The sequence below is a fragment of the Gossypium hirsutum genome, chromosome D04 (assembly GCF_007990345.1).
Source record: "Gossypium hirsutum isolate 1008001.06 chromosome D04, Gossypium_hirsutum_v2.1, whole genome shotgun sequence".
In the NCBI taxonomy this organism is placed as follows: Eukaryota; Viridiplantae; Streptophyta; class Magnoliopsida; order Malvales; family Malvaceae; genus Gossypium; species Gossypium hirsutum.
In genome coordinates this window covers 43070472-43094995 of record NC_053440.1, presented here as the reverse complement: position 1 = coordinate 43094995, position 24524 = coordinate 43070472, and the positions used below count along the sequence as shown (strand labels likewise).

General features: G+C 34.9%; 2 protein-coding genes across 2 annotated transcripts; both read right to left on the bottom strand.

Annotated features, from left to right (window-relative positions):
* Positions 1–8317: 8317 nt before the first annotated feature.
* Positions 8318–10770, bottom strand: LOC107899669 (elongation factor 1-alpha). Its single transcript, XM_016825438.2, has 3 exons — positions 10588–10770; positions 9444–9925; positions 8318–9354 (listed from the first exon to the last, which is right to left on the bottom strand). Exons 2-3 carry the CDS (start codon positions 9759–9761, stop codon positions 8473–8475), a joined length of 1200 nt encoding a protein of 399 aa, XP_016680927.2. The 5' UTR covers positions 9762–9925; positions 10588–10770; the 3' UTR covers positions 8318–8472.
* Positions 10771–21728: 10958 nt separating this feature from the next.
* On the bottom strand, positions 21729–24212 carry LOC107899670 (elongation factor 1-alpha). Its single transcript, XM_016825439.2, has 3 exons — positions 24032–24212; positions 22884–23365; positions 21729–22794 (listed from the first exon to the last, which is right to left on the bottom strand). Exons 2-3 carry the CDS (start codon positions 23343–23345, stop codon positions 21913–21915), a joined length of 1344 nt encoding a protein of 447 aa, XP_016680928.2. The 5' UTR covers positions 23346–23365; positions 24032–24212; the 3' UTR covers positions 21729–21912.
* Positions 24213–24524: the final 312 nt, after the last annotated feature.

Genomic DNA, 24524 nt, shown 5'->3' with positions numbered 1-24524 from the left:
TAATGATTTGTAAAAAAATTCATAAAGAACAATATTTACAATTTTGCTCTTTAGTTTGAATGGATGTCGTACGCCGACATCAATGTCATATCCTACATCCCATCAGAAGTATTGGGCAATCGGTAAATATGGGACACGAAGGTGTCGTTGGTAGTGTATGCGGTGGTGGAAATGCATGAAACAGACCGGGTGTTACGGCAGTTCGGGTGGAGGCAACTAATTCCGCCGCCACTACAAGACCTGAAGGAGCTGCACAATGTAAACATGTAGGGGAATGACAACACCGACTGATCGGTGCAGCACAGGAAGCACATCGAGGTGTGGGATCGTAGGATGCAATCTATACCCATTCACATACAAATTTTCTCAGTGGACATGACGGCATTTAATGATTACTTGGCATGGTTCAGAGCCGTCGGTAAGTCGTATCTGCAATCACCAGAGGAGACGAGTTGACAAATTCAAGCGAAAAGGTCATGTCGACCGCCACAGTATACTAGGAGGGGATGCGGTCGCACAATGGTTTCATCATCCGCTTCAATAGAAGATGCACCGCCTATGGCTGCTAGGGGTGAGCAAAACTCGATTCGACTCGAAAAAATCGAAAAAAAATTCGAATTTCGAGTTAAACGAATCGAGTTATTCGAGTTAATCGAGTTATTCGAATCAACTCGAATTTTTTTTCGAATTTCGAGTTCGAATCAAGTTGAGTTTTCAAATTCGAATAACTCGAATAATTCGAATAATTCGAATATCAAACTATAATATTTTACATTTTTACCCCAAACTTCTAAACCTTTTTACTTTTCCCTCAAAACTTTTACTCCTTCCCACTTTCCCCCCAAAACTTTTACTCTTCTCCCCTCCCAGCCCCCCAATCTACCCAAAATTCATTTCTCAACAAAATTTTACTCTCCCATTTATTTTTTCTCAAAATTTTACTCCCCAAAACCCTCAAAACATTTTATTTTCTCCCAAAATTTTTACTCCCTCCCACTTTTCCCTAAAACTTTTATTCCCTTCCTATCCCACCTCTCATCTACCCCAAACCCTCCCCCCTCCAATTTTTTTAATATTTTTCCTCCAAAATTTTACTCCCCCTATTTACTTTCCCTCAAACTTTTATTCTCCAAAACTTTTTATTTTCCCCCTAAACTTTTACTTCTCACCCTTTACCCTCAAATAAAAAATCAAAATTATCCAAAAAAATTCACTAAACATAAATAGTAATAATTTTATTTATATCTACTATTTATATTATTAAATTAAATTTCACATTTTTTATTATTTATATTATTTATATTATTGAATTGTTTAGTCATATTGAATATTTATATTAAAATTGAATTATTAATTATGCCATAAAATATTCGTGTTAAAATTTTATATTGGTATCAATTTCACATTTATTTTTAAAATAACTTTTATTAAAAAAATCATATTTTTACATTTAAGATAATTGAAACAACTACGCAAGCAAAAAAGCTAACCAATAAATAAATAAATTATGAGGTGATGAAAGTTAATAAAAAAAATTGATTAAGGTGGGTGACAGTGGTTATAAGGACCCAAAATTATTTTTTAAAATTTAACTCGAACAAATATATTAAATTTGATTTGATTCGAATTCCATCTCACTCGACTTGATTCGAGAAAACTTCAAATAAAGTTAGGATGAAAAAATGAGATTCGAAAACTCAATTAACTCCAAAATTTTCGATTCGATTCGATCGAATGCTCACCCCTAATGGCTGCACAATATCTGGGTCACTTCGATCCAGGTATCACATTTAATACAAGCACCACCACACTACAACTCACCACCGTACGTGGTCAGTTCTTCTATTCTTGTAGGTCCATATTTCCCTCCACCGATGTCCCCTGCATACTACACCCCTACACAGATGTTGATACTAAACCCCGTGTCAAAACAGACACCAATGTATTCACTACCACTGATGCAAGTACCCATGCAGTAATCGATTATAATGTTGATGCCTGGTACCTTTCCAACGTACTCGAGATTTGGGGCACCTTATAGTTTCACGCCTATAGTGACCCAAACACCGCGCGCATCACTATTTTACGGGAGTGGCTCATAGTCACAATCGGTGGAAGAGGGAGTCACGAATACACAATGGCAAGCAAGGACGACACAACAATCGACCATGAAAGAAGATGATGGCAATGTTGATCTTGAAGATACGATCGCCTAGGGGGTCAAGCTAACTATATACTCATGTAATGATGACGATGAGGAAGAAGTCTACAGGCTCGTTCTTCCAGATACACTTTCAGATGCTACTCCGGATGCACCTCTTGTTGTACACAGAAATCATCCACGCGACTTTTGTTCACCGCCTTGTGACACACATTCTACCCGACGACACCATTGATTGTATTTTTTCTTTTAATTTTTTAATGTAAATATAGATATGTCGTAAATAAAAAAAACTGAGGTTATTCGTTCAAACAAACCATTTGTCATTATTACTATCTATGTTTCATTGATAAATAACAAATGTCAGATTTTGTTATCGACATATTGTTTTGAATATGAAATTTTTTGGATTTACCTTATTATTTAATTAAGAAATAAAAGAAAAATGAATATGAAAAATGTAGAATAAAAATTATCCGCTCTCCGTACATCCGAAAGTCATGACATTTCACAACTAAATAAATTGTATCTTCTTAAAACCAATCGCAATACGGAACATCGACCTTTATAATTTATACTAAATACAACAAACACTATTAGTATGGCACACGCATATGAAATTAAAATTTGGTTATAAAAATAACACTAATGAATATGAAATTTGGTTGAAAGCAATGTTATCGACGTTAGGGCCTCAACGTTTCCCTATACAGAGAACATATTGACTTTATATGCCCTGGGTTTCTACAGTACCCGTATAATTTCTGTTGATCATGCCTTTCCCAAATATCCATATTGTTCCTTATCTAGGTAGAATTCGGGTGACCTTTTGGGACGCGACATAGGTCATTGTTTGGCACCAGCTCGAACGGCGCACTAGACACAGGCAACCACATACTCTCATCTGGGATGGGTGAGAATTCAGGACTCCACATACAACGAATGCATTGTAGTTGGTAGACGCCATTGATGTAAGGCGCATGCTCAATCTATAAGCTCTCACATGCGGTAATTGTATGTGAGCATGGAAATCGAAGTGCTTAGAATCTCCTATAATTGTAGGTCTTTTACATTAGGTTCACGCGATAGGATGTACCTGACATTTTCTGGTCGGATCTAACGTGCTCCGTGACTCGAAAATTGAGGTTCCGACGTGAGTGGCACACTATATACATCATGTTCGCTCTCATTGTACTTCTTTATCTTTTGTATCACGTCATCACAGAATGTACTGCTGCCCGTTACTTGCCCAGCATACGTCGACTCCCTCTTAGGAAACAAGGTGGTCAGTCGAAAGTATGTCTCTTTGACAATCGATGTTACTAGAAAATAACGTGTCCTCTTTAGTACTGAATTGATGTACTCGACCAAGTTTGACGTCATGTGTCTATACCATATACCGTCGTAGTACGACTGCCTCCATTGTTTGAACGGTATATTCAAAACATACGTCGCATCGTAAGCGTTAATGGTACTCAAGTTGTTTAACTTTTGATAGAAAACATGTTGGACAAGCTCGTAACCTATTGATAAATAGGTACTGGTTAGTGCAATGAAATAACCTCGTAATTAAAAGTTTGATGTGTACTGAATACATAATAGGAACTACAAACTTATGTCAATGACTAGATCTTGCTTAGTCGTCGAAGAATATTTTTGGTAGTAGTTCGATCCCACATGTCGTCTGCAGTACCGATGATGAGTGCGATTCCATAAGGATTTGTGATGATCAATCGTCAAGAGTATTCCAGGTCCCCTGTCCAATATGACACATATGTCTAGCTGCAGGAAAACGAGACGGCACAATCAACTTAGAAAGAAATCTCAATCATCTGTCATTTCTCCGAGATTTATTGTGAACGCTATAAATAGAATCTTCTAATTACCGTCCTAAGCAATGGCAAGTAACAAATGCTGTTGATACCTTCTATACAATCAGGTATCGTCAATTTGGACTATAGGCTTATAGTGCTGAAATGCCTCTCTACATTGCTCAAAGGTCCAAAAGAACTGGTGGAATACTCGTTTATCAAGGACCATCTGGTTGTCGCAGTACTTTGGGCATGTTTCGAGATCGCTTACAGATGCTGGTACGTACTGAACCAATACCTGACACCATTGTCATAGATAGTTATACGAACCCTCTCACCATGATGAAACTTCTCCATAGCTTTTTATTTTGCAACTCATACTTTGTAGTATGTTAAAGTTTATTGGTACTAGTTACGTATGTTCACAATAAGCATCGATATTTCAATCCGAGGACTGGCCTTCATCATAGGTAGAATAATGTCAGCAATTATATCCAAGTCTAGCCTCGGATGGTCCTAAGTTGCACCCGTTGCAACAAACGTATGGGGACTGGGATACTTCTTTATCGTCTATAGCCCAATTTTCTTCCTATAAGATGTCATGATTTTCCACTTACACCTCTCGTCTTTCATTGCACACTTTCTTTCAAATTTCTTAGAGTGAGACTTCGTGACGTAGTAGTTCACGTCGTTCTTGATGTTGTACCACTTCAATGCAGCAAGAAAAACATCTTTGTTGGGGTATTCCATTCTAACTTCTAGTACTCGTACTTCATGAACTATGCTTGCATAACCAGGAATTCTGTGTGGAAGCCGAGAAAACTCTAAACCACCTTTGATCGATAGGTCAATTTTTGTTATGTGGGGCAGAGGTTTATATGCCCTAAATCATGAATCTGGGTCTGAAACATTGTCTGAGGCGTCATCATCAAACTCGCAAGGTTTTGGCTCCATTGTAACTGAATCCGATTTGAAAAATAGTGCCATTTCTGAACCATCCAGACCATGCTACCAGATTAGCTTAGGTTTTGCCAGTTACCCCTCGTTTACGTTCACAACCCCTTCTTTCTCATGTGCATCACTTTCCTCGTCCGCACCTTCATTGTCACCTTCGAGCACGGTGTTTGACATACCCTCGTCGACCCTCATTGAAAGGAATAGGTCATCGGTTCTCCTGTAACCCATGTGCCCGCTAGAAAATCTTCGGTTTGATGATCAGTATACGTCGATAATCCCTAGTATAACTGCTTCCGTCCTATCACACCGACCTAGTGCTGAAGTTAAAATCGAATGCACTGATTTAATGTCAAGCCCAAGTGTCTAGATTTGGGTTATGTTGATACCTCGATGATACTGATCCCTGAAGTTTAGATCGATGCCAGAGACCGATAAGTGTCTGCCTATAGATGTGTAGCCACTTCGAAAAAGGCCAGAAAACCCACCGCACAACTGTGTAGTAGGACTTTTTACTTGAACTTCGGTACCCATATTTTCCGCAACGAAGGTCGAAGATGGACCAAATCCATTAGCACCGACGAACTCGACATATAACTCAATAATAACATTTTTACTTGAGATGTGCAATGATATAACCGTCTTGAGATGCTTCTCACTAATCATATCGAATAACTCATACTTATAGGGGTCAACAGATGCAAGAAATCTACATTGTAACCTCGTAATTCTTCTCTGGCTCGATCCCTCGACTATTTTCTTGATTCTGGTCATTATCTCATGCATTTGAATAGTACTATTGAACATCAATTTTACAGGCTTTGCTCATACAAACACCACCCCAAACTCTGTATTACTGATTTGACCATCGTAATATATAACAGATTTCACTTGTCGACTCATTTCAATATTGGTTACGATTTGGATGAATAAACGCAAAAAATAAGTAGAGAGTTGTCCGAAGGAGTACACACAACTCTCGCCCGTGATGCAAGGTTCTTTTGTTTGATATTAACTTGATGTATGTCTATGTTATGAAAATTACACCACTTTTATAAGAAAATTATGTAAAGAGAAAGAACACATGCTATAAATTTGTTTAAGAATGCACACATTCATTGCATAGTATATAGTGCAAATAATTTTCATCACGCATTCAGAACTCATATAAGTTATCAATATTTTGCGCTTCATAACGTGGACAACAGTCATTTGAAAAGGTATTTTCTGCTCGGGAATAGTAAATATGTTAGAGAAAGCTCACCCAGCTGGGCAGGCTTTCTCTAACATATTTACTATTCCAAGCCTGACACTTCGAATAATTCGGATGATTTAAACACTTCAACATGTATAGAATATGTTCCAGCGTGCTTTGAAGGTTTTCCTTTACAAAACAGACCCTTCCATGCAGCTATAAAATGGCTCTCACATACCAAGTTTTATCATCCCTCACTCATATAATTTCTCTCCAATCCTTTCTATTTCTCCACTATAAACTATTTCCCAGTCTTAAAAAGTTTGATCGCTAAAAATATTTGGTTTATGTTTGAGGTATTCTTAAGTCATCAATGATACGACATGCTTCGAGCCGCACATATTTCATATATCATGTCGAAATGGGATCATTACCTCCGAAGCTTATCCTAGGGAAGTTGGTTATGGGGTGATTTTTCTTTGTACGGTCAAGGATGAAAGTCAACGTAGAGGTCTCAATCAATGACCGTTATGCGGTAATGGATGGGGGATAACAGGGGAGCCATTTAACGATCGTTACACGGCCATAAGCTCAATCTTTTCGAATACCTGAAAATGATACCCTATAAATACCATACAAAAGTTTGAAGGCATATTCATACGAAACAACTCTGAGGCTTCTAACTATAATCAGTGTAATTTTTTCTTCATTTCCAGGCAACTGATACCTTTAACCTTCATTCTTGTTCGAAGGTCAGTATCGTCGTGGATGCAAAAGGACTCTCAAGTAGCGACTGTTATTGTGCAATAAAAGTGAGGCTCCTTTTGGAGTGACGATGATTGTCGTTATTACACAATCCATTAATAACTACAACTGCTACCACGCCAACTCGAGTTTGACCTCCATTGTGCCAAAACATCCGCTCTCCTCCTAAGAGCCCTCTTGTGTCCACCTCGGTGTCGACCTTCGAACAAGAATGAAAGGTTAAAGATATTGGCTGCCTGAAAATAGAGAAAAAAAATTACGTTGATTACACCAAAAGTCCTTAGAGTTTTTTCTTATGATTATGGCCTCAATCTTATGTATAGTATATATAGGGCATTGTTTACAGGTATCCAAAAAACTTAAACTCCTAACCGCATAACGACCGTCACTTGGCCCCTCGGTTATACTCGAACCCGTGACCACATCACGACCGCCGACTAGGACCTTTATGTTGAATTGACCCCTGATTGTATCAAAAATTATTACCCCGAAACCAGATTTCCCCACAATGGGTTTCTAAGGTCATTGTCCTATCCGGCCATGACATATGAAATGTATGTGTGTTTAGGCGTGTTATCACATCCCCAACCCTTCAAAACTACCTAACAATTTTCGCTGTTTCAATCGAAAACCCTGAACACTTTTAAAATCCTTAAACCCTAAAAAAATCTAAACCAAAAACACTGACCCTAATAACATAAAAACCCTAACTCTAGGAGAGAGATCTGGTTAAATTGGCCTATATCCCTAATTAATTTTAAAATCAGCCTAAAACCCTAAATAAAAATAAAAATCAACCTATAGGCCTTATTTTGCCATTATTATTACTAGTTTCTGATTTTATATACCAATTAAAATATATGAAAATTATTTTATAATTGTGTAAATTTAATTTTATAATTGATATTATAAACAAATTTAAATTATTTTATAATTTTTATATATTTTGTAATTCAATATTTGTATTTTAAAAAAATAATGTCTTAAATTATTATATATGATTATGTATACCTTATTATATTACATATATATGATTTTGGCTTAAATATTCATTGGTATTTTTAGACCGTGAGAATGATGAAGTCATAATTCAAGTTTTTTTTTAAATCTAAAAATTCTATAAAAATTAAAGAATTCATAAACAAAATTAAATGAAATGTAAAAATAATATTAATTCTTTTTAAAAAATTTAAAACCAAACCGTATATTAAATAAATATTTTACTTCTTTCCTCTCAATTGCAATTTATTTCTGGTTTTCTTAATTTTTCATTTCCTATTTTTATCTTAATTTTTGTTTCTTTCTTTTTGTTTGTGCTAACCCATCAACTAAATAGTTCTGCAAAACAATTTTATACTCAAGGACATCAAAAAACCGGCAAAAAGAAATATTAAAAACACGGTACCTTAATCTAAAATTAACCAGGAAAAGTTAAACAAGAAAATTCAACAATTCTTTATAAATTTCGGAACCAAAACAATACACGATAAAGCATATAAAAAATGGTCAAAATATTTCCATACAATTACTACCAGACAAAAATAAGACCAAAACTTAGAAACTATCCCGGCTTCTCAAATGCAATCTCATTTCTTCTTGGCAGCAGATTTGGTGACCTTAGCACCCGTTGGATCCTTCTTCTCAACGCTCTTGATGACACTAACAGCCACAGTCTGACGCATGTCCCTGACAGCAAACCGTCCAAGTGGTGGGTACTCAGAGAAAGTCTCCACAACCATAGGCTTGGTGGGAACCATCTTTATCATCCCTGCATCACCATTCTTCAAGAACTTGGGCTCCTTCTCAAGCTCCTTTCCAGATCGCCTGTCGATCTTGGTCAGCAATTCGGAAAATTTCACAGCAATGTGGGAGGTATGGCAGTCAAGGACTGGGGCATATCCATTTCCAATCTGCCCAGGGTGGTTCATGATGATGACCTGAGAGGTGAAGCTGGCAGCCTCCTTTGCAGGATCATCCTTAGAGTTTGAAGCAACGAAACCACGCTTGAGATCCTTAACAGCAACGTTCTTGACATTGAATCCAACATTGTCACCAGGGAGAGCCTCAGAGAGGGCTTCATGGTGCATCTCAACAGACTTAACTTCAGTGGTCAGACCAGAGGGGCCAAAGGTCACTACCATACCAGGCTTAAGGACACCAGTCTCAACACGACCAACAGGCACAGTTCCAATGCCGCCAATCTTGTAGATATCCTGAAGTGGGAGCCGGAGCGGCTTGTCTGAAGGCCTCTTGGGCTCATTGATCTGGTCAAGAGCCTCAAGGAGAGTGGGACCCTTGTACCAGTCAAGGTTGGTAGACCTCTCAATCATGTTATCACCCTCAAATCCAGAGATTGGGACAAATGGGATCTTGTCAGGGTTGTAACCAACTTTCTTAAGATATGAGGAGACTTCCTTCACAATTTCATCATACCTTGCCTTGGAGTATTTTGGAGTTGTTGCATCCATCTGTACAAGATGATAATTGAAATTCCATTATTGATAAAAAGAACATCAATACAATCTAACAATAAACTCCAACACGTTCTAAACCTTACCTTGTTGCAGCAGCAAATCATCTGCTTGACACCAAGGGTAAACGCAAGCAAAGCATGCTCACGTGTCTGACCATCCTTTGAGATACCAGCTTCGAAACCACCAGTGGTCGAGTCGATAATGAGAACAGCGCAGTCAGCCTGTGAGGTACCAGTAATCATGTTCTTGATGAAGTCACGATGTCCAGGGGCATCAATGACAGTACAGTAGTATTTGGTAGTCTCAAACTTCCAGAGGGCAATATCGATGGTAATACCACGTTCACGCTCGGCCTTAAGCTTGTCAAGCACCCATGCATACTTAAATGACCTTTTGTTCATCTCAGCAGCCTCCTTCTAAAACCTCTCAATCACACGCTTGTCAATACCACCAAGCTTGTAGATCAAATGACCAGTGGTTGTAGACTTCCCAGAGTCGACATGGCCAATGACCACAATGTTGATGTGAACCTTCTCCTTACCCATTATAGTACTCAAGAGAGGAGCTAAAAATCGAGAAGAAACATATTCATAAAATAAGCTCAAAACATAATTCCAAGTCAAAATCACACAAGAAGACCAACATCTTGTGAACAAGAAACAATGGATCTGGGACCCACTTTTATTGTTTACGAAGAACAGTTCAAGTCAATTTCTAAAAAGAAAATCAAGCCACATTTAAATTCAACAGATCCAACATTGATAAAACGTGGCCGCTGGGATTCGAGCCCAGTTCCTCCATAGATATGGAGTTCATTCCAATGAACTACAGCCACTAGATCTTAACTTATCCTTTCCCATGAAGCCAGTCAAACATGTCCATCGAAGACAAACGAGCCTAAGAAAATAATCCCCGACAATTTTAATTATTCGTTAAAAAATTTCCCTCAGGCAGCATTTGCTTCTATAAACCAGTTAGCACAGGAATTATTTTCTCAGAAAAATAAACTCTAGAGTTCAAAACTTACGTTCATGAATGAAATCTAAAAACACAACCAACAAAAACAAAGAATCAGAACCGAAACTACACACAAAATATGAATCGTATGAGAACCATTTCAGCAAATCAGATAGAATATTTCAGCTACCAACAAATCAGACAGCATTTTTCTTCGAATCAAAGCAATAACATTTGAAAGATAATCATAAGTTGTAAATGGATTAATACCTGGGAGCTAAAAGGGAAGTCTTTTGAGATTGGCTTGACCAGAAGCAGAAGAAGAGAGCGTTGAGCGAGAACAAGAGAGGGCGAGAGCAGCGGGATGGTTTAACTTAAGTAGCCAGCCACACTCTCAGCTTTGGCTCAACTAGGGTTTCTTTCTCATCCGTCGGATTGCATTTAATCCAACGGGTCACGACCGACATCTCAGATTAGACGTTAATTTCACATTCTCTTCATATTGGAAAACCAATAATACCCCTGACCTTTTGAGAATATAACAAGGTAGGATCTATCAACGTGTGTGTTCCTTTATTCCCACATGTAAGCCAACACCGTGGTTGTTTCTTCGTCGGTGTAGACATCTCTCTCCGTAACCTGAATTTTCTCACTCACACCTTTTTCATTACCAGCAGTTTCTCGAGAAATAAACATTGAATTGAAACACCAGTTAAAACTCATTCCTCCCAAACTACATCCCACTTGAAATTGATTTTAATTTTAGTTTCTTCGATTGACTTGAAATTTCACCATAAGAGTTGATCATCTATTAAAAGTCGTGACTTTAACCCATATCAAGTATCAAAAAGGTGATCAACATGGCCATTTCTTAGCTTGGGTTTCGTTAGTCCCTGTTTTCATTTTCCTTGGTGGCTTTGTTTCTCATTTCTACTTAAGTAGAAAGTTGTTAATCAACAATAGCCTGAATTTTGCTCCTATCTATTCAAATTCTACCACCTAGGTCAATGTTACATAAGAAAGGTACCTCGCACTATGCGAATGAGCATTTTTTCTCTTTGACATAACGCTTATTCTCTTACAAGTTTTGGAACACTTCCCTTAAATGCATCACTTGCAAGTGATTTACTTATTGTACACCACAATGTCATCAAGATAAAAAATCACAAAATGATCTGAAAAAGGTTGTAGTACCTTATTCGTGAGGGTGAAAAATGTCCTTGGAACATTAGTCAATTCAAAATGCATAACAAAGAACTCATTCCAATCATAATGAGTCACACAAGTTGTCTTTGGTTCATCCTTTTCGACTGCTTTGACTTGATGGTACCTCGACTGCAAATCCAACTTGGTAAACCACATTACACTACCAAGTTGATCAAACAAATCTGCAATGAGTGGAATTGGGCACATGTTCTTCACAATGATCTTGTTCAATGTTTGATAGTTGATGCAAAATCTCAAAAACTCATCATGCTTTTTCTGAAACAAAATTGGTGCACCATATGGAGCTTTAGATGGTTTAATGAACCCAGCATCTAAGAGATCCTTAAGTTGTTTCCACAATTCCTCCAATTCTAGCGGTGAAATTCAGTATGAAGACTTGGTTGGCGGTTCGGCATTGGGCATTAACTCAATCCTGTGATCCTCCCTCTTAGGAGGTAATTTTCTAGGCATCACATCTTGAAAAGACTGTAACAAAAGAACTTTCACTTTTGGGATCTCCTCAATAGGCTTATGAGACCCATTAACCTTCAAATTTTCTAAGTAAGAAACTTCATCTCTATACACCTTATTAGCAAACGGTCTTACAGATAAGACATTAGCTTCCGCACCTTCCTTACATTTAATCGATACCACACATTAATGGCGCTGATTCAAAATGCATATGCAATTAGTAAAAGGGACAAGAAATATATTAATCCAGTCAAGGAAATTTCTACCAACCACAAAACCATAATCATCAAGTGTTATTACCTCAATGGTTTTCGTATTGGACCAACTATCAATGTAATGATCTGCTTTTCAATGGTGTCGAAAAATGCAGTTTTAGAATCCTATTTTCATAAATGGAGTCCGTAAATATTAAATAGGAATACTTACGGAGTTAATTCAATTAAGTAATTTAGCCGAAAATTTGGCTAATTATGTAACAGCTCGGTTTAGACCCTAGTCGAAACAGTGGTTTTGGGACCACAAATCCAAGTTAGAAAAATATTTTAATATTATTTTTGGTATTTGCAGTATGTGAATTAATATGTGTGAAAATTTCGTATGAAAATTTGATCGTTTGAGTGCTCAATTTGATAAAAAAGACTTAATCGCGTAAAATGAAAAAGTGACTTGCTATTTGTGAAAGTGCTATATTGCTATATTCTTTTAATGTGGAGGCCATAAAATGAAATTAGGCCATTAAATGATAGAATGGACGGTAGTGGACAACTATTTTTAAGTTTTTATATTATTTCATTAAGGTTAAAAAGGTAAAATGGCATATTAATAAGAAATAAAATAAAACAAAATCATAAAATGGCCATTATGTTCATCTTTATGGCTGAATGCATGAAAGAAAATAAGCCATTTTCTTAGTTTGAGGGTTCGACAACTTGAAGATCAAATTCGGGTATGTTCTTTGTTTGGTTTTTGATAATTTTTATGTTTTTATGATCGTTGCTTTGTGCTAGCAAACCCATGCTTTAATTTTCGGAATTGATGATGAATTTGGTATTTGCCATTGATGTTAGCTTGATGTTTTTGTGGTTTGATGATGAAATATAAACTTTTGTTGATAGATTATTATGTTTAATTAAGTGATTTTTTATAAAAATGTGTATTAAGGATTAAATTGAGAAAAGTGTAAAATTCAAGGTTAAATGTGTGAATAAACTAAAAATATGGGCTGCTAGTAGTATGGGTAGAATTCGGCCTAATAAGGATTTAGTGAAATTTTGTGTATTTTGTGTTATTTTGAAATAAAGACTAAATTGAGAAAAATGCAAAATGTTAGGGGCTAAAATGCAAATTACCATTTATATGTTCTTGAATGAAAATTGAATTAAATTTTTAATAATTAAGTTAATTTTGATATTAATTAGTTTGGCAAAAGTGGAAATTATATTTGGATCGGGAAAATCGGAAGTTATCAATTAGTCGTTCTGGTCTGTTCACGTCCGTACGAGGTAAGTTCATAAGTAAATAAATGTTGTTCAATTTGAATGTATATTGAATGTATATATGTTATATGAGCTGAATTGATCTTTAATAAATATATGTGTATATACCAAATTGAATTTAGAGTTGAAGAACTAGTTATGAGCTTGAATCGATAGAATTACGACGTCTGAAAAGCCCCGTACGAGCCATAGGAATAGTTAGGATACATATGTCATGACATAGGATTCCGATATTTGTTATCGTGTAAGACCACGTCTGGGACGTTGGCATCGATTTGAGATTTATGTGTAAGACCATGTCTGGGACATCAGTATCATATTTGATTTCGTGTAAGACCCTGTCTGGGACAATGACATCGATATTGATTACATGTAAGACCACGTCTGGGACGTTGGCATTGTTCGAGTTTTTTTAAGCTATCCAAGCATCCTATTTGATTTCGAACGGTTCAACAGGCATTCTGAGAAATAAATGAGTATATGAATGTGCATCCGAATCAGGTATGTTGTGATGAATATGAATATGTTGTGATGAATATGAATTTGAGCAATGAAAGTGAGTATGATTATGATTATTCTTTATATAATTTATGTGAAAATGATATGTGAATATTAGCAAGTGAACTATGAACAAATGAATCATATAAGAAATGTAGAATTGTAATTGTGTTTTTGCCATATATGATTTAGGTACAAATGATTTGTATATGAAATTTTGATATGAAATGTGAGTATGATTAAAATGATGATATATATGAAATATATGATAATGAATGATGTGTTATATATGCTCGTTATATGAAATAATGGTTTTATGTTTCGGATATGAGAATTATGAAACACGGAACATGGTTTTGATGTGTGAATTGTTATGGTTTTTCGGGCTTGGAAGTGTATAAAAAGAAATTGATATTTTTTTTACGAATAAACTGTAATAAATGACCATGATTCGGTTGGTATGTAATGAAATTATGGAAGCTTAATCCTATGAATGAGCTAATGGTAGATATATAAATTTGAAAACACGATTTATATGTCCATCCATAATTAAGTCTAGTGAAGTTACCTAATGTGGTCTTAAGAAATTACGATTATGATGAATGTATATGTGGTTGAGATTTGTTAAATTCAGCTTAGTTAAATTGAATTATAAACATTATTGAAATGATTTATTTGCTTATGGCTTACTAAGCTTTCAAAGCTTACTCTGTGTGTTTTTCCTATGTTATAGAGTTTCAGAGACTTGCTCGAGTTGGAAGTCTTGGGAGATCTCATCACACTATCCAGTATTCATTTCGGTAAATAAACGCTTTGAGATTTGGTTATGTGGCATGTATAAGCTAGTTTTGATATTTTTGGTTTTGAAATTCGTATATGTATATAGCCATGCAAAAATGGCTTGTTCATGATGCAAATGTTGGTAATTATATTTGGTCATGTTATAAGCTTAATTGAGAGGTATGATTTATGGTAAATATGTTGTGATGTTGGTTATATGATTTGGCAATGAGAAGTGGTAAGTAGGGTATATATTCGGCTTATTAACTAACTCACTTTGGTAGCATGAAAAGTGGTAAAATATGGTTTGGAAAAGGGGTCATTTGAATATTTATAAATGACATATTGTTTTGATGTTAAGATAGGAGATAATATGTTTATCTTATAGATTGGGTGATGGAAATGTTATGATTTATTGAGTTAAATTTGATAACCGAAAGGTTGTTTATTTAAATTGTTGGACATTTGAGATATGAATACATATGCCTATTTAATGTTTGCTTGTAGTTCATTTTAAAAAGGTCAAATCGTCGATTCAATGAATGGTTATAAAATTTGTTACATATAGGTAGTTATATGTTCGGCTATGGTATTTGACTATTTAGGCTTGGTTTTGAATGACAAAGAATGCATATGATCTAATTGATTTGGAGGTTAAATTGGATGATTGATTATTGAAAATATTAATTGGTTGTGTATATGAATTATAGGCATAATAATTCGCATGCGAATTAGGTATGTGGTTCATGTGTGTGGTTGAATATAACATGTTAGATATGTTATTTAGCTTGCAAATTAGATATTTTATGACTTGGCATTTGTATTCGAAAATGGTTAAATTTGATTTAGTAAAATGTACATAAGGTTATAATGTTTAAAATGCTATGATTTGGTAATTGAATTTAGAAATGGCTTTTGGTTTTAGGGTGTTATGCACATGGTTGGATGATGTTAAAAATATAGTTGGTCATGTATAAAGCTACCTAACGTTTTATGTGCAAATGATTATTAAACTGCGAGATATGGCTAAATTAGTTTAACAGGTGTATGTATAATGTTTATTAAATATTACGTTTGTTATTTAGTTAATGATATGGGTTGGAAAGACGTAATATGCGAATGTACTCAGATTTATAAAATGGTATGATCGTTGATTTGTTATGGAATAAATGTAAACAAATGGGTGTCTCGATATATGCTCGGTATATGAAATGAAATATGTTTGATTATAAATTGAGTATTCGAATGTCATGGAAATGATGGCCATATGGCTTGAATTTTTGTAATTCTGAAACATGTACAAATTGGTTTTGATATTTGATGGCTTGGCTTGAAAGTTTTGAATTACCAAACGTAATTGAAATGGTTAGATATTGAAATATAGTTCATATAAGAGAATGTTCGATAAAGCATGATTTGTGTGGTTAGATATGTGATTCAAATAAATGATTTTGAATAAGAGGTTGGTTTATTAATTTATTTCGGAAAATTTTATAAAGGAGAATACATTACTAGGCATATGAATTGTAAAGAATGTTTGTTCTGAACTGTGTTTTGTTTGGTAATGCCTCGTAACCCTAGTCCGGCGACGGACACGGGTTAGGGGTGTTACAAATTAAGACCCAAGTACTAAATTATAAAAGTCCAATCGCTATAGATTTTTAATTAGGAAAAGGCTTGGGGACTTAGATAGCAATTATCCAATGGGCTAAAATGGTTAATAAACCAATTTAGAATAGGAGTTAGTGGGCTTTGATAATGAGTTCCATTAAGGGTAATTTATTATTAAATTAGGATTAATTAAAAGTAAAACATGCTTAAACTAATTAATTAGTTAAGGTTATTTATTGGTTAAACTTAGTATAAAAGCAAATATCATCTTCCTCGTCGTCCATCGAAACAAAAACAAGAAACCACCATTTTTTTAAACCTTTGTACATTCGACCATTGTTTACAAGTAAATCCTTGGTCATTTTTCTTTGATTTTTATATATTTATGATCATGAGAGATTGATTTAGCTAGCTCATGTATCAATTTGTTCAATTTTTGAAATTTTGATAAGTTTCCATTGTTAAGAATTTGAGGAATTAGGCTTGAAATTGATAGAAATTTAGCTTAAATTATGAAAAGGACTAAATTGTAAATCTTAATAAGCTTAGTTATTAATTTTGTTACATTAGGGGAAAAATTGAATAAAATGAAAATATATTATGAAATTATGTTAAGAATCGAAAGTGGGTCCTTAGTGAGTAAATGTAAAATCAAATTTTAATCTGAAGCTATATATTGAAACCTATGCTTATCCTGATTTTAGGGACTAAATTGAATAAAATATAAAATATGTTTGGCTTTGTATTTGAATGTGAATCGGATGAAAATTGATATTGTGTATTTATTGAATAATTATTCATAGCTAAAGATGACGTCGGGTCGTTGAGAGGGAAAGGAAAATATGAGAGCTAACGATGAGTGATACGAGATTTTAGTTTGTATTTCTATGATTCGAGATCAAATTAGTTGTTGCATATTCATGATATTTTGCGTATTATGGTATTGATGTGATTTGATAATGGTTATTTAAATTGAATTGCTATGATTGAGATTGAATATTGAAATAGTGGACTGAATTGTATAAAATAGAAAGTAACATGATTTGATTGAAATGCGATATGTGGTATGGAAAAGAATTGAAACATATTATAAAATGTGATGAAATTTTGAAATGATGATTAATGGAGAATTTTGGAATATGAATTAAATCATATAATGAAACTGGAAAATTGGTTACCCTATTAGTTGTTCGGACAGGGTCAGGATATTGATTTGAAACCATCGTTGTCAGGCAATCCGAGGTGGTAGAATGTACATGTTGAGTCATCGTTTTCGGGCAACTCGAGGTGGCAGAATAATCAAATTATGGAAACCATCCTTATCGGGAAACCCGGAGTAGTAGTATGTACATGTTCAGAGTCATCGTTGTCAAGTATCCATTTTGAGTCTGTGTCTAGTTAATAGGGTTATATAAATATGATTTGACTATATGATAATTTGAAATGAAATGTGATATGATTTAGTATAATTGCAAACATATGAAATTTGATTTTCGATAACATTTGAAAGACCATACAAATGAGTTAAATCGAGACCTGAGGGGTGATTGAATATGAATGAGCCAATAGGCTTGGAAATGATTGAAATGGTTAGACAAAATTGAATATATGTATATATATACAAGTTGAAGATGGTGTACAAAAAAGTATATGTTTATAGATGATAGTGTGAAATGATTGGTTCAATTATATGAATTAATCATTAAGTTTATGTTATTAGTTGATATGTTACAAAAGAAAGAAATGATATCTTAATGTTGAATAGCATGAATGGTATGTTAAGGTACTTATGCAATGAATGGAAGTGCATAAATGGATATATGCAAGTCATATGGTAATGGAAGTTTTTACATGAGTATGTATGTGAGTTGGCAACTATAGTAGAATGTTTGCATTGATTTATACTTGTATTGTATTGACTTGAATCATAAAAATACCACTGAGCTTTATTGTTCAACGTATGGATTATTTTTTTTGTGCATAGATATAGGTAAATTCTGAAGTTTAGAAGTTTGATCCAATATCTAGTCAATTGTCCTCAACTCAAAAATGTTTGTATAGCCTCATTTTGTTTAATATTCGACATGTATCTAGGTTAAGTCCATTTTGGCATAATATGTGATCATGTTCATAATTGAAGCTAGAATTGATATTTTGAAAATGGTCAAATAGTCGGATTATGAATTGGAGTATGTCACAAGGTTTGAAATGCATAATTAGTTGTTATGTTATGCTTTATTTGAGTATATATATATATATGACAAATGTTTTGAACGGTTTGTGCCATGAAATTAGCTTATATGTTGAATGGTAATGATGAATTGGTTGTATGGCATTTGTACATTTATGGATAAGGTAGTATTGTATAGAATTGAACTTTTGGAACATATGTGTCTGGTTGGAAAAGTATATTGAAAAGTTGAATTGTTGTTTAGGTAAGTGCAATTTGGTGCCATTTGCAAACAGATGGTCACGTTGCGACGTCAAACTCTTGTCGCCATGACGAGACCTAGTCATTGAGTTGTGTTGCGATGACCGCCTATAAACGTGTTATTGTTTATAGTAAAAATATCACACCAAAAATATATAAAATTAAATCGGCGGTATCCGCAAGCGTACGGATTAAATTGTATTATAGTAAGGTTTACAACGAAACATCGGTAAGTATTTCGAGGATTGTACCCAATGGTTTGTAGATTGGAAAAATTATTATCAAATTAATTACAGAAAATAATTACTAATATAATCGAGTCACAAATTAGTAGTGTTAATCTAAATTAAAATATTAATTAAATAAACCTAAATTAACCTAATGGAATTTCATATTCTTAGTATTGACAATGCGAGCTTCTAACTTATGATCGATTAAATCCCTAACTATCTAATTAAATAATTATTTATCCTCGATTGAGTTATTTATCACCCTTAGCTAAGAATGCCCTTCCAGTCTCATTTTCACTAAGGATTACCACCTATGTTATAAGTATTAATTGCATCAAATCAAATATTCAATCTTCTATTTGGTTTTTTAAATTCCTCCTTTATTTTCTTATTTTAGAGTGCTAGAAGGTGTAGCTAAATTTTAGTTTAGTGATGTCGTGGGCCTAGATGTTCTACACTTGACCCTAACACTGTTAGAAAAATAGATGACGTGACACATTAATCAATCAATGGGCACTACATGTATGATTATTGACCTTTGACCTCTAGCTCAAACCCTTGTGGGCAATTTTTCTATTTTGTTTTATTGTTGATAGAAATATTTTTTTATCAAAATTAAATTTTTATATTAAAAAGTATATTTTTCTTCAAAATAAAAAATTATATAAAAATGTTTTAATATATTTTACTTTTAAAAATTACTTTCACGTTTTTTTTGAATGTTACCTTGTTTTATTTTTCAATTTTTCCTCTTATCTGCTAATTTTTTATCACTTCCATATTTTTCTTAAGAATCAAACAAGATACTACAAAGGAATAATTAAAAACTAATGATAGATATTTCCAGATCATTCTTACTAAAATAAATCTCACCCAAATATCTAAAAATTTGAGACATAACATAATTCTCATTTAGACTATAACATAAACAACAAAAATAAAAATCAAAGGAAAATTGAAAAATAAAAAAGTTTATCTTTTTCTTTTTGTTTCTGTAGATGTAATTTTAGGTAAAAAAAAGAAAGAAAAAGAAACGAACAAAATGAAAAACTTAGTTCATTGAAGATACAAAAATTGTTTGGGAGATTCAATGAAGAAGCTTAAACATAGAATTTCAATTGGATGGAACTAGAAAGAGAGGAGGGCTTCTTCTTTTTTTAAGTGAACCCTCCCCCACTTTCAAACTCGGGTTTTAGGGTATCATTTGAAGGATCTGAGTGATGAAAAGGTTCCTCATGCTAAGGAGAGACCGTGGTCAAAGTTACACGGTTGGATCTTTAGATTGAGATTAGAAAAATCCAAAAATTTAAAGGCATTTCATGACTTTTGGAAAGTTTTTCGAATTGGACAAAATGAAAGAGAGAACGAAGAGCAACACTCTGTGCCATTTCGAGCTGGAAGGCGGCCGAGGGCAGCAGTGGCAACAACTAGGGTTGAAGAAGAAGGGAACAAAAGAAATAAAAAAGAAAAGAAAACATTAAGTTTTCAAGTAAAAACGTGAAAAAAATAAAGTATTGTGAAAAATATAATTTGGGAAAGAGAATAATTTTAGGATTTATTGCAAAAAAGCACTTGAACTATTAGTCAATGAGTCAACATGAGCCACGTGGCACCACATAATTGGTCAACATGTCATTTCATCATTTTTTAATGGCGTTAGGGTCAAGTACCACTATGATTAAGGAGATTGAAGTACATGTACCAAATTGGACAAATCAAAAGTGTAGGTACCATATTGGAAGATTTGGTAAAGTACAGGGGTAATTTCTCATCTCATTTTTAATTTATGCCAAACTTAACATGAATTATCTATATGAATGGATAATGAAATATGATGGTTGAATTGTTAAAATATTACTCATGTAAAAAGTTACGGAAAAGCAAAATCACTTAAGTTTTACACTAGTATAAATGGACCCCTCCCCACACACATATATACATATATTGGAAACTTCTCTTCAATATAAAAAAAGCTTTAGAAGGAGGTAGTCCTGGATGAAGTCCCCTAGAATACCCTATTATATAAGATAGTAAAAAAGGTACGAAACGTTTTATTGATGCAACTCCTTGATGACCTTTCTCTAGAGGCGTCACATGTTGTTGAAAGATACATCCGTCTTTGTTGGTGACTTCCGACCTTCCCAAGCATTCTTCTCCAACAACAGTGGCTTTGATGTTTGTTGCTAGGTTTTCTTGATTGATAGTTGAACTTTGGACTTTTATAAAATTTTGAGCTTTTGGATTGGTGGACCTTCTATGTAACATATTCTTTGTTTAATAAAAGCATGATATTGAAAAACAAATATAACAAACCTTAAAATTTTCAAGCCAACGATGATCTAAATTAAGACCATTTTTGGCTTCCAGTTAAATTATTGTTTTTGTCCATGTATTATACGAATTTAGAAATTCTAATTTATGAGCATTAATATGATATTCGTCCATATCTTTCTTGATAGACATCACACATCATTAAAGAATTTCTTTGTTATATAAGCAATGGAAATTTCTTTACGTTAATTGAAAGATGATTTTATAATTACCAAAATAGCATATTTCACTAACTTATCACTGAAAGATGGAAATTCAGAAAAATAACAAGACAATTAGGCTAAAACCTGATTTGACCACGAAATTAGCTGAAAACCGAAGGCTTAGGACCATCATAACAATAAGAAAACAAGGAAATATCAAATTAGCATTCTTTGAAGGAATTCAACTAAAATTGACACGGAAAAAGCAAACACACAATCCGTATGCAGATGACAGTCTCAACCAAATGAACACACATCAAAATTGGTCTAAAAAACTGCAAGTACCAAACTACAAAGATAACCAAAATCAAAAGGCTCTGATACTATCAAATGCAATCTCATTTCTTCTTGGCAGCAGATTTGGTGACCTTAGCACCCGTTGGGTCCTTCTTCTCAACGCTCTTGATGACACCAACAGCCACAGTCTGACGCATGTCCCTGACAGCAAACCGTCCAAGTGGTGGGTACTCAGAGAAAGTCTCCACAACCATAGGCTTGGTGGGAACCATCTTTATCATCCCTGCATCACCATTCTTCAAGAACTTGGGCTCCTTCTCAAGCTCCTTTCCAGATCGCCTGTCGATCTTGGTCAGCAATTCGGAAAATTTCACAGCAATGTGGGAGGTATGGCAGTCAAGGACTGGGGCATATCCGTTTCCAATCTGCCCAGGGTGGTTCATGATGATGACCTGAGAGGTGAAGCTGGCAGCCTCCTTTGCAGGATCATCCTTAGAGTTTGAAGCAACGAAACCACGCTTGAGATCCTTAACAGCAACGTTCTTGACATTGAATCCAACATTGTCACCAGGGAGAGCCTCAGAGAGGGCTTCATGGTGCATCTCAACAGACTTAACTTCAGTGGTCAGGCCAGAGGGGCCAAAGGTCACTACCATACCAGGCTTAAGAACACCAGTCTCAACACGACCAACAGGCACAGTTCCAATGCCGCCAATCTTGTAGACATCCTGAAGTGGGAGCCGGAGCGGCTTGTCTGAAGGCCTCTTGGGCTCATTGATCTGGTCAAGAGCCTCAAGGAGAGTGGGACCCTTGTACCAGTCAAGGTTGGTAGACCTCTCAATCATGTTATCACCCTCAAATCCAGAGATTGGGACAAATGGGATCTTGTCAGGGTTGTAACCAACTTTCTTAAGATATGAGGAGACTTCCTTCACAATTTCATCATACCTTGCCTTGGAGTATTTTGGAGTTGTTGCATCCATCTGTACAAGATGATAATTGAAATTCCATTATTGATAAAAAGAACATCAATACAATCTAACAATAAACTCCAACACGTTCTAAACCTTACCTTGTTGCAGCAGCAAATCATCTGCTTGACACCAAGGGTAAACGCAAGCAAAGCATGCTCACGTGTCTGACCATCCTTTGAGATACCAGCTTCGAAACCACCAGTGGTCGAGTCGATAATGAGAACAGCGCAGTCAGCCTGTGAGGTACCAGTAATCATGTTCTTGATGAAGTCACGATGTCCAGGGGCATCAATGACAGTACAGTAGTATTTGGTAGTCTCAAACTTCCAGAGGGCAATATCGATGGTAATACCACGTTCACGCTCGGCCTTAAGCTTGTCAAGCACCCATGCATACTTAAATGACCTTTTGTTCATCTCAGCAGCCTCCTTCTCAAACCTCTCAATCACACGCTTGTCAATACCACCAAGCTTGTAGATCAAATGACCAGTGGTTGTAGACTTCCCAGAGTCGACATGGCCAATGACCACAATGTTGATGTGAACCTTCTCCTTACCCATTATAGTACTCAAGAGAGGAGCTAAAAATCGAGAAGAAACATATTCATAAAATAAGCTCAAAACATAATTCCAAGTCAAAATCACACAAGAAGACCAACATCTTGTGAACAAGAAACAATGAATCTGGGACCCACTTTTATTGTTTACGAAGAACAGTTCAAGTCAATTTCTAAAAAGAAAATCAAGCCACATTTAAATTCAACAGATCCAACATTGATAAAACGTGGCCGCTGGGATTCGAGCCCAGTTCCTCCATAGATATGGAGTTCATTCCAATGAACTACAGCCACTAGATCTTAGCTTATCCTTTCCCATGAAGCCAGTCAAACATGTCCATCGAAGACAAACGAGCCTAAGAAAATAATCCCCGACAATTTTAATTATTTTCGTTAAAAAATTTCCCTTAGGCAGCATTTGCTTCAATAAACCAGTTATCACAGGAATTATTTGCTCAGAAAAATAAATTTCAGAGTTCAAAACGTACATGCATGAGTGAAATCTAAAAACACAACAACCAAAAAAACAAAGAATCAGATCCGAAACTACACGCAAAAAGTTAATCGCATGAGAACCATTTCAGCAAATCAGATATAACATTTCAGCTACCAACAAATCAGACCACGTTTTTCTTCGAATCAAAGCAATAACATTTGAGAGATAACCTTAAGTTCTAAATGGGTTACTACCTGTGAGCTAAAAGGGGAGTCTTTTGAGATTGGCTTGACCAGAAACAGAAGGAGAGCGTTGAGTGAGAGAAAGAGAGGGCGAGAGCAGCAGGCTGCTTTAACTTAAGTAGCCAGCCACACTCTCAGCTTTGGCTCAACTAGGGTTTCTTTCTCATCCGTCGGATTGCATTTAATCCAACGGGTCACGACTGACATCTCAGATTAGACGTTAATTTGACATTCTCTTCATGTTGGAAAACCAATAATACCCCTGACCTTTTGAGAATATAACAAGATATTTATTAAGCAAAATTCTATTCTCGAAAAAAGTTTGAATTTCATATTAATCTAATGGAATTAATTAAATTAATCGAATTAACTCGATTTTTTTAAAATTCGAATTTGAATCGAGTTAAATTTTCAAATTTGAATAATTTGAACAAATCAAGTACCAAATATTTGTACTTCCCTTCCCCCACCTCCTTTCGAACCCTCTAACTTTTCAAAAAAATTT